The sequence below is a fragment of the Engystomops pustulosus genome, chromosome 7, assembly GCF_040894005.1.
Source record: "Engystomops pustulosus chromosome 7, aEngPut4.maternal, whole genome shotgun sequence".
In the NCBI taxonomy this organism is placed as follows: Eukaryota; Metazoa; Chordata; class Amphibia; order Anura; family Leptodactylidae; genus Engystomops; species Engystomops pustulosus.
In genome coordinates, this window is record NC_092417.1 from 127759397 (window position 1) to 127771485 (window position 12089).

At 41.1% G+C, this 12089-nt stretch overlaps 1 protein-coding gene across 1 annotated transcript in view; it reads right to left on the minus strand.

Annotated features, from left to right (window-relative positions):
* Positions 1 to 12089, minus strand: part of LOC140070825 (dipeptidase 2-like) — a 755511-nt gene that overhangs the window by 164228 nt on the left and 579194 nt on the right. The window contains exon 9 of the mRNA XM_072117775.1: positions 6403 to 6487. Coding sequence (XP_071973876.1) covers positions 6403 to 6487 — 85 coding nt within the window. The remainder of the gene's footprint in view (positions 1 to 6402; positions 6488 to 12089) is intronic.

The following is a 12089-nucleotide window of genomic DNA, read 5'->3' on the forward strand; positions in this document are numbered from 1 at the left end:
ATGTTTGATTTTTTCGGGGTTTTTTTGGTGGACGTAGTGACTACTCGTAATCAGATCTCCTATAGTAACACTCTTCCTCTATCCACAGCTTGCTTTTTAACTTATACAGTTGTTGAGATCTGGGTCTGATTGTAAAATTTCCCAATGTTTTCCTAAGATAGTTCTTATGTCTGTCCTTTGGGTGTGAAAGCGGGTCATAAATCTTATCTCCATCTTTTTTCTTTTCTTTCACTTTTAGTAAAGTTTTTCTGTACATTCTTAGCACTGTTATATGCAATTTTTATTTATCTGTTACTATAGTGAAGTTTTTTAAGGCGTTCTTTTAAGTCTTTCATCCCTTCTTTGAACTTCTCAAAAGTGGAGCAGTTTCTCCTCATCCTCAAGAATTCTCCTTTTGGGATGCCCTGGATGATTCTAGGCAGGTTGGGCACTCTGGGCATCCAGAATGCTATTGGTTGCCGTCTTTTTTCTGTAAAGCTTGCTTTCGATCTTTCTATTTTCACCTTGGTATATGGTGAGGTCTAAGAAGGGTATTTGACTTCTGCTAGATTCTACTGTGAGCTTGATGTTAAGTTCATTCCTACTTAAGGCCTGGAGTTTGTTTTAGTTGCCTTTTCATATGCATACCACATCGTCTATGTAACGACGCCATAGGACTATGTGGTCTTTACATCCTAGATAGTTTTTTTTAAAGACCACTTCTTCCTCGCACCATCCTAAAAATAAATTTGCGAATTTCGGTGCGTAAGCGACACCCATCCCCCTTTCATGAGTTTGTAAATAGAAGCGGCCACAGACGGTGAAATAATTCCGAGTAAGGACGAAATGCAGGAGTCTGAGTAAAAACTCTCTGCGGATTGGGTTGTAGTCAGGGTCTTTAAGGATTCTCCGTCCCTTTTGTGATCAGGGTGAAAGATTCATGGTCTCCCATCTGGGAGAATTCGAATTGGATCCACTCACAATACAAAAAAAGAAAAAAAAATTCCAGCAAAAATACATGGACAATCCCCTATTGGAACTATTACCTTGTATTACTTGCCTGTATTCGTTCAGGGGGAACTTCCTCCATCATGTGTTTTTTAGACAACATGGTGGTATACTGTTTCTCTGTAGGGTAGCATAAGAAAATATCTCTGCAATTCCGGCATGACTTGATACAATTACAGCACATTATTACACAACCAACAAGCATAACAATCTAAGCAATATTAGTGAAAAATTTTAAATACGATTGAGAACTATACAAGAATAAAAATAACAAAAATATTAAATAATAAAATAATTTCTTAAAAAATTCCCCCAAAAGTTCCCAAAATTAATAAAAAATAAATCTCATCCTATGTACACATGAATAATATGATTATTAAGACACTGTCAGCACTGAATTCGCCATACAAAAATTAAAGAAAACGCTTCCAAAACAATTGAACAATGAATCCAATCCGATTGGTGACGAGAAACGTCAATCATTCTGATTGGAATATAAAGCGCCAGGAAACGGGCACCGACACCCCCAGATGAAGCCGCAACATGGCGGCAAAACGGCTGTAGGGTATTATTAGGGAAAGTTCCTTTCAATGCAATGAGGGATACATAGTATAAAGTCCTAGAGTTAGATAGCGGCATACGAACGGCATCATATAAGATGAGTAGTGAAGCCACGATCGTGCATAGCAGCTCGACACACACTTATAGTGAGAGAGCCTTACTGTCAGAGTGCAGTCCCGACACGGCAATCTCTTGCTTCACGGACTGTATCTGATAACTCTGCAGGAGTACACAGTAACAGAGCATTAGCGATACCAGCTATGTGAACATCGTTCCCTGAACATTGGGATCGATGCCACATCAAACGCTCTACTAAACGCTACACTTTGTGTATGCAGTGTGTACAAGACAACACTTTGTACACACATTAATTACAACAAATAGTGTTGCTAAAAGTCTCATAGCCCAGACATACAAATGCAAGAGAGTTACAAAGTATAAATAAATTAATTATAGACATAAATTAACTAACAGACGGTGACAGAGACGTAAGGCTATAATCGTTTTAACACAGGACACAATACTATAAATAATATCTAGAAAATATAATAACGACACCCTCTAACAAATTCCTCAATCTAAGGGAACCCATGCAGATCAAATTACAGGGGTCAATATCTGCATAGGGAGAGACATCCCCTGAACTTTTCCTATTTGTTTCGAATTTTTGTTCACAATTACTATTTATTTTAAATATAATTAATATAATATTATATAACCAAAAGGGAGGCTAAGGAGCAGCACCGCGTCAAGGGAGAAAAACTTGGGCGCAGGTCTTCACCAGAGGGTCCAACACCGACCAGTACATTCAGGAAAAAATAGCAGCACTCCAAAATGCAGTCAAGTGATTTTATTCCACCTTCATGATGCGACATTTCGTCTTTTCAATCAAGACATTCTTAAGCATATATATATATAATATATAATTATAATATAATTACTGCCACTTTGTCCCTATACTTTTCCCTTCCCTTACAATTACAATGGTTTAACGCTATCCTAGACAGGAAAATTGCCATCCACCAGATCACCTTACGGACTACATTCTTCAGTGAATCTTCTAACCACAAAGAACTCTAAAAATTCTTGAAGAATTAAACTTGGATTTACGGGCAATATAAGTGCCATGTTTATGGTTGTTTTTATTTTTTGTAAGGAGGGGAGAGATGTGATGTTGTTATATGTGTTCTGCTAAAATGTTTACTGTCAATGTGTTTTGCATGTTCCGCCCAGCAACAGTGAGGTGCTGAGGAGGAGGAGCAGTCTGGTCTAGGGCAGTTGTTACAGACAGAGCAAGGAGAAGCATGGAATAAAGTTGTCTCTGAGCCTGCAGTCCAGTGATCCAGTGTGGGTTCCTTCTAAATCATACAATTTCCTATTTATGACATTACAGTTTCTTACTTCCGTGTACACATTATGGAATAATACCTTCACTACAAAGTACAATTTGTTATGCAGAAAACAAACCCTTACACAGTTCTGTACTTGGAAAAATATCAGTTTTAGATTTTTGTGGGAGAGAGTTGAAAATAGCAATGCAAAATAACAAAAAAGGGCCAAGTGGTTGGTAAGAATACATACACAGCACTTGACACTGCTTTAAAAAAAGCTAATTATTTAAAATTTCTAGTTTTCCCACAATGTCATAGTAGCTGTCTCCTCTCCCACAAACAATGCTGGGGGGTCCACTTATCACTACCCATGCAATCTTTTAGCATAGTGACATTGACAGCATTTTACAATAATATTATTTTATTTCTTAGTTTAATTTTTTGCTATAAATGTGGTCGCAATACATGTATAACATGCTCACATTTAACACCCACCAAAACATTCACGTCAGTAGTAACGGGGGAAGAATATCAAATTAAACGTTATATAAACTGTAACACTTCCTATGTTATTTATCTTATTACCTGCACCTCCTGTAACCTACAGTACGTCGGGTGCACTACGAACACCTTAAAAACCAGAATACGCAGGCACATATCTGACGCTTCTAGTAACACCGCAGTCAATGTGTATCCCGGCACTTCCGTGACATACATGCAGGGAATTGCGGGACCTGTAAAGTAGTAGCTATTGAAAAAGTTAGCAAACCTAAAAGGGGAGGTGACCACAGAAGATGTCTCCTTAAACGGGAGACCTTCTGGATCTTCCTCCTACAAACCCGCACCCCCACAGGTTTGAACAGTCGCCAAGACGTGATCTATTTTTATTAACCATTTCAAATCTAATATCATCACATTTTCTTATTCTGAGTCTAAGAATAGTGGATAGATAGGCATAAGTTTAAAATGTAAATTTACTTTGATAAACAAACTTGCCTTCATTTCCATTTGTTCATTCCCCCGTCTCGGAACGGAACTGGTAATCACATGACACCAGCTCATTAGGGGAATATAAGTCAGGGTAGCGAACGTACACGCTAAGCCATGATTAAGATGTTTTATTGAAACGCGTAGGCTTTGCCTGCAGACCGTTTTTTGTTTTTCTATCCATGTTTTCTATGTGGGATATCTCCCTATTTTTAAAGTTGTACTGAATAAATCTTGAAGATTTTATGATACTGCATATAGAAGCTGGATCTATGGGCACTTTTCGGGTTGAAGTCTGGGTCCACACCAAATTTGGACGTAAAATTTGGAAAAACTGTTGATCTACATAATGCCATAATACAATATGGCAGTATATGGGGATTTTGCACACCATCTATTATAATGTGCATATCGCACATAGCCTAAAACATGATAGCCTCGGATCTTTGTGTGACCCGAGGCTGTTACGGCAATGGATCGCCTCTCCCCAATGACATCATGGGTTGCAGTGATCTGAGCGCCCAGGTTCCACTGGTTCGTTAATGGCGCTGGCGATCAAAGGGTTAACACCCGCGATCGGTGGTAGCACAGATTGCGGGTGTTAGCAACGGCCGTTTGCTTCATTGTGAAGCAAGCACCGAGTGCTTGCAAGTGCCCGTGAGCCCTTTTCATACTCCCTTATGCGCAACAAAACATAAAGGTACGTTTTATTGCGCTATGGGGTAAATAGTGCGGCACCATCAAATGAATTTTTTTTTGTTAAAGGATTTTTTTTTACCTCTCTGTTCAGAGATAAACTGAATGTAACAGCTAGACAGGATAGGGTCTAAATTTCTGACAGTTCTGGAGTTGCGCATGCGCCAGCTGCTTTATCCATCTCTATGGTGTTGAGCGACATTGAGATTAATAGGGCACACTGGCACTCTGGCTGCTCTGTTCATCTGGGAACCAATGGGGGCACAACTATTTAGGTAAGATTTTATGGAATAAGTCTGTTGCAAATAAAGTAAATGTAGGACCTGTGTTGATAATTGATCATACTTTAAAGCAGGCCACATTTATGACAGCCAGGGTATTGCAGCCATGCTTGTGTGTCAACTCTACTAGAAAAGTAGCTAGGGGAAAGAAGTAAGCAGATGCCAGTGGCAATACTACCACTAGTAAGTGTATTTTGTCATGTTTTGCTAGTATGGGCACATATGTTTAGCTGTTGGTTGCATGGGTTCATTGAACAGATTTTGTTGATTTCAGGCATTTCTTCCCCAAATGCTGTGTCATAACCTTGGTGGAGCTATATTTTAAATAGGTAAAGGTGTCTCACATGTTTAGATCATTAGTAAGGTGTAAAGTTGAAACGTATCTTTTTACAAATCAATGGTAGCTCTAGAGCAGTGGTGGCGAACCTATGGCACGGGTGCCAGAAGTGGCACTCAGAGCCCTTTCTGTGGGCACCCAGGCCTTCACCCCAGCACAGAATTTGCTAGATGTGACTAATGGCGGTCCAAGACAGCCATGGACATGCCATGCTAAATCGACACCTCCTTGGCTGCCAGGACTACACAAGAAGCGTGTGGACAGAGATGGATTATCATTGGAGCTCCTGCTCTGGGTCCCCTAATTGTTTCTCTTCAGGGGAACCTGGAAGAAAACTATAATTTCTCCATCTTCTTTCTGTTGTATTGGTGTCCTCAGGACGCCAATACGATTGAAACTTGTGATACAGCTGGGATCAATAGGTTACTGCTTAAATTGTCATGTTGGCACTTTGCGACATAAAAGTAGGTTTTGGTTGTAGGTTGGGCACTCTGTCTCTAAAAGGTTCGCCATCACTGCTCTAGAGAAAAGGTAATTCTTATCCAGATTCCTCAACACTTTATTGGGTACCATTTGGGTTCATAAAAATGCCATTCTGTTTATTGCACCCAAAATGGTACAGACAAAGTTTATAAAATGCACTACATAATGCATATTTTTGTTGGTATGCATTCACACATATGAAAGGCTTTTTGGTGTTTACTTTGTACAGAATCTACTAATATAAGGGCACATTTACTAAGGGCCGTGCGCCAGTTTTCTGTTGGATTTTGTAAGTTTTTTTAGGTGTAAACTGCTTGCACATCGTTTTGTGGCGCGACTGCACTATACTTCACACGACTCAAATTTCTGCACTGAAGGGGAAGTACCGGTACTCAGTCGGACCATGCGCCAAATTTAATTTGCAAAGTCCTATAGAAATGTGTTGCACGCCCAATGTTAAAGGTGCACCAGAAAATAAGTGGTGCATTCTTTCACATAGTGCAGAGGGCACTAGATTCTGCAGAACATGCATCAGAAATCCTGAATCTAATGCACTGTGCAGTATACACAGGCAAACTGCAGTTTGCACTGTTCTTAGTAAATGTGCCCCATAGTCTTTTTTTTTTCCAACCTTCACAAAAATGTTTATAATCATTGGTCCTTAATTCATTGGTTCAAGGAATTCCATATAAAAAAAATAAAATTATTAAAAAAAAAACAATAACATGAAAAGTCAAACCTGCCAATGTCGAGATGTTTGCATATTTGCTGCAAGAAATGAATTCTGTATGAAAGTTCACCATCACCAATCCTCCATTCTTTTTCTAAAACCAAACAGAAAACAACTCATTTATATATTGCCACAATAACAATTTCCAAATTTAACTGCTATTTCCTAGGGTCAAAGCAGTCATTTTGAGGTTTACATTTTATTTTATATAAACAGTCACAAAACACATACACGTCTCTAGCAGGCTGTTTGGTACCTAGAGCTCCATGGTCCCATAAAATAGTTATCTAACTCGCAGGTCATTTGGTGAATAGGAATATTTTCCATACACAGATAAAAAAGAATTTCTATTAGTCGGATATATCCGCAATAGTCACTCAAACTAGATATTTTACATGCAGGTCTTATGGATAAACCTTCCAAATGGTACACAGATAGGAACATGTCTATTGGAATTGCTACTAGTCATATATAACTGTTCTTGTCTTCTAAGCCTAGGCCACTAGGTGCCTTCCCTCCCTTCCATGCGATCAGTGGCGCCTGGCCCTTCCCTCTCCCTAACCAGGCAGACCCCAGTTTCTGAGTGTGACCCTGAGTTGCTCCATCAGGTACCATTTTGTTAGAGTAAATTGTTGGAAGATACTGTCCGGTCCCGGGAGGAAACATGGTGTGCCAAGAAACTCTTCCATCTTCTAAATAATTTCCCTGTCAGCTTGGTCTTGGCCTTTTCCACTTGCAACCTCTTCAGTTGAAAGAGTTGAGTCATTTGATCCAGTACTTTGGACACCGGGGGAATCCCTGTTTCTAACCAATGGTGCAATAGGCACCTCTTTGCCACCAGACTGACTACATGGAACAACTTTGGCAGTACACCCAACGTGGGTGAGGATTTTATCTCGGGTGGTAGAGAGCTTTTCTGGACGTGCAACAGGGTGTGAAGGTCCCAAGGGGAGCAGTAGTCTGATTCAAGCTTCATATTTGAGTAGCAGTTGCTATCCAGTACATGTCATGTAAGGCAGGCCAAGTTGTAGCATCTGATGTCAGGCAGGTTCATTCCCCCCTGGCCCTTTGTCGTGGTAAATTTTGAAAACCCAATTCGTGGTCTTTTTCCCCCACCACAAAAAATGTGATACCTCCTTATTGAGGCTCAAAATGTCCTTGTGCTTTAATAAAAGGGGAATTGTTTGCATGGGGTTCAGCAACTGGAGATTCTCATCATCTTAACCAGATTATTTAATCCCAATAGTGATATGGGCAACGCCTGCCACTGTCACAGTTCCTGTGATATCTGTTGGGTCTTGCCTATTTTTATTCCAAAGTAGCTGATCCAGGAGGGGGAAACCAGGATGCCTCCAATCTCAGAGACTTGTGGGACTTGTTGGTTTGATCCCCCTAAGAAAAGGATCTCACACTTTATGTGGTAGCCCGGAAATTCCTGTGATCAGCGAATAACTATAGGAGTGCTGAATACAAAAAATGGGACCAGCACTGCACAAAATGAGGTCAGGTAAAGAGTCTAAAGGTCAATGCATGTAAAAATAGCTCAAACCACAAGACACAGAAAGGATACAAAGAAAGGATGCCAAGTGACCAAGACAATACATTCTTTATTCATATATCAAAGAAACACCACAACACAAGAAGAGAATAAAAACCATTAAAAAATGTGAACAATCTCAGAATAATATACCACAGGAAAACCAAACATGTGATAGTGTTAGTGATCCTGGGACCACCAGCTCCCCCTGGAGACTAAAGCCTTATGTAACACAAAAAGAGATACAACAATATTATCCTACAAGGGATTACACATTGGGCTAGGGAAAATGCGGTACCAATATATAATGTAAGCGGATTGCAAAAAAGTCACATGTATGGAGCATGAGTGTATGCAAGCAAAAGTACATAAATAGATGGTATCACACTGCTAACCTAAATCAAGAGATAAGCAAGTATTACCTGTGCGGCAAACATACACACAAGAGGGAGCTGGGGATAACCGCCCCACGCGTATCGTCACCTGCTGTGGCTTCATCAGGGGTATCTGTATGGTGTGGTGCGTCCATTTATAAAGGAAGATCCCATGTGTTGGTAGTGAGCTAAATTAGCTCATTTCCAGCATTAAGCACTCAATGTGGTGCAACAGAGAAATATGTCCCCGTGTTCTCAATGTGTTCTCATCCTAGGGTGAATTCCACCTGCCTTGGTGTTATTAGTGTGGGCAGTATCCGAGGGAGCCTACTCGCGAATATTCTGGATATGAGTTTAAAATCTACTTTTATTAATCATATTGGTCAGTACGAGGCTGGGTCTTCTGAATCTTTTCCCTCCTTTGGGATTAATTTAATGTATGCCGTGTTAAGGTGCGTCTAAAGGGGCATGCCCTGCCCTAGTTTGGAAAATAGGATGGCTAGTACCGAGGTCACTTATAAAATTCTCCTGGGTACCCATCCGGTCCCGGCGCTTTTCTGTTCGGTATACTTTTAATTGTACGCTGGACATCCTCCGCAGAGATAGGGGCATTTAATGTTAGCAATTGATCTGGAGTCACTTTGAGCAGCTCTACTCGTTGTAGGAACTGTCTCCCCCGTATGTCTCCCCCTGGCGTGTCGGTACATAGAGCTGCGTAAAAATCCCCCAAAATGGAAGTGATCTTTGCCGGGTCAGTGTGCACATTACTTCTACTGTCCTTGAGTTTCAGAATATAAGATCCCAGTCCCCTCCCCTTTGCCAGGTTTACGAGCATTTTCCCTGACTTGTCTCCAAACTTGTGCAAGTCCAGCTGCAGCTGGGCTATTGGGACTTTTAATACCTGCGCAACTACAGGCAGTCCCCTACTTAAGAACAATCGACTTACATACGACCCCTAGTTACAAAGGGACCTCTGGATATTGGTAATTTATTGTACTTTAGTCCTAGGCTACATTGAGCAGCTGTAACAGTTATCACAGGTGTCTGCAATGAAGCTTTAGTGTTAATATTGATTCTAATGACAACCCAACATTTTTCAAATCCAATTGTCACAGAGACCAAAAAAGTTCTGGCTGGGATTACAATGATAAAATATACAATTCCGACATACATACAAATTCAACTTAAGAACAAACTTACAGACCCTATCTTGTATGTAACCCGAGGACTGCCTGTACTCTGTCCAATAGGATGCATGCTTCACACTTCCTGTATCACTAATGTACACTCACCGGCCACTTTATTAGGTACACCATGCTGGTAAAGGGTTGGACCCCCTTTTGCCTTCAGAACTGCCTCAATTCTTCATGGCATAGATTCAACAAGGTGCTGGAAGCATTCCTCAGAAATTTTGGTCCATATTGACATGATGGCATCACACAGTTGTCGCAGATTTGTCTCCTGTTCCACCACATCCCAAAGATGCTCTATCGGATTGAGATCTGGTGACTGTGGAGGGCATTTGAGTACAGTGAACTCATTGTCATGTTCAAGAAACCGGTCTGAGATGATTCCAGCTTTATGACATGGCGCATTATCCTGCTGAAAGTAGCCATCAGATGTTGGGTACATTGTGGTCATAAAGGGATGGACATGGTCAGCAACAATACTCAGGTAGGCTGTGGCATTGCAACGATGCTCAATTGGTAGCAAGGGGCCCAAAGAGTGCCAAGAAAATTATTCCCCACACCATGACACCACCAACACCAGCCTGAACCGTTGATACAAGGCAGGATGGATCCATGCTTTCATGTTGTTGACGCCAAATTCTGACCCTACCATCCGAATGTCACAGCAGAAACCGAGACTCATCAGACCAGGCAACGTTTTTCCAATCTTCTACTGTCCAATTTCGATGAGCTTGTGCAAATTGTAGCCTCAGTTTCCTGTTCTTAGCTGAAAGGAGTGGCACCCGGTGTGGTCTTCTGCTGCTGTAGCCCATCTGCCTCAAAGTTCGACGTACTGTGCGTTCAGAGATGCTCTTCTGCCTACCTTGGTTGTAACGGGTGGCGATTTGTGTCACTGTTGCCGTTCTATCAGCTCGAACCAGTCTGCCCATTCTCCTCTGACCTCTGGCATCAACAAGGCGTTTCCGCCCACAGAACTGCCGCTCACTGGATGTTTTTTCTTTTTCGGACCATTCTATGTAAACCCTAGAGATGGTTGTGCATGAAAATCCCAGTAGATCAGCAGTTTCTGAAATACTCAGACCAGCCCTTCTGGCACCAACAACCATGCCACGGCACTCAAATCACCTTTCTTCCCCATACTGATGCTCAGTTTGAACTGCAGGAGATTGTCTTGACCATGTCTACATGCCTAAATGCACTGAGTTGCCACCATGTGATTGGCTGATTAGAAAGTGGCCGGTGAGTGTATACATTTTATATTTGTAAAATCTTTTCTAGTTACTACCAGACTAATATAGTTTAAAAAGGCTACTTGAGGAGTTATTGTATAGACCTCTGTTTGTGATGACACAGTGGGGCAGATTTACTTACCCGGCCCATTCGCGATCCAGCGGCGTGTTCTCTGAACAGGATTCGGGTCCGGACCGGATTTATGAAGGTAGTTCCTCCACCGTCCACCAGGTGGCGCTGCTGCACTGAAAATCATCTGAACGCGCCGGAATACACCGAGCTGGACCAGGTGAAGGTAAGCGCTTCCCAAGCGACACATTTTCGGTTTTTAAATGCGGCGGTTTTTCCGAATACGTCGGGTTTTCGTTCGGCCACGCCCCCCGATTTCCGTCGCGTGCATGCCAGCGTCGATGCGCCTTAATCCGATCGCGTGCACCAAAATCTCGGGGCAATTCAGGTACGATCGCCGCAAATTGGAAATATTCGGGTAACACGTCGGGAAAACGCGAATCGGGCCCTTAGTAAATGACCCCCAATGTTTTGGTGGGAACTTGCAGAATTGTAATATGTCACAGGAACCAGAGGTGTATCCTTCCCCTTTATTCTAAAGTTAGTTGATTGCGGAGGAAGCACTCCAGAGATGTCTCACTTCAGAAGACCTGATTTGGATGTATCTCTGCTCATATCTTTACTAAATTATTTAATATTTTTGGTCTCTTTTGTGGATTTTCCTTTTTTCTACTGCAATGTGTTTTGTAATATTCAAATATAGTGCTATGTGCCTAATAATTGCAGAGTTTTTTAAATCTGTTTTAGCTTAAATGTTAGCTATAATTATGTAAATTTTCAGTGGAATGTTTACATTTTGATATCCAATTTATTGTGTGGCTAATGTAAAAGAGGATCAGCAGCTATTAGGGGTCCTATAGTGTGAGTGGTCTGTCACCCGACATAACACACTGCTGAATGTACCATGTACCATCATATATATTATGCTGTGCAATGCGCAGCACAATATGTATATAAGTCCATGACTTTTACAGAAATCTGAGACAGCAGTTCATGTAATAAATTTATGCAGAAAGACTGCAAAAATAGTCTACGCTCAGCTTTACTTCTTTATGACTACTTTCCCCATATAGTGTACATTTAAGTGCTCTAATTAAGTGATATATTTTTCCCCAGACTTGGGATAAGAAGACTGCCTGAGATTGACTGGTAAAGGAAAGAAAGAATGGAACAGATATCCGCCAATCGTATGTAACAGAAATGATCAATTCTAATTTCTAGTTTATAATTCTAATATATTATATAACTAGCTGTAGATCCAGGCGTTGCCCGGGATAGTAAATAACTGCTCTTAGC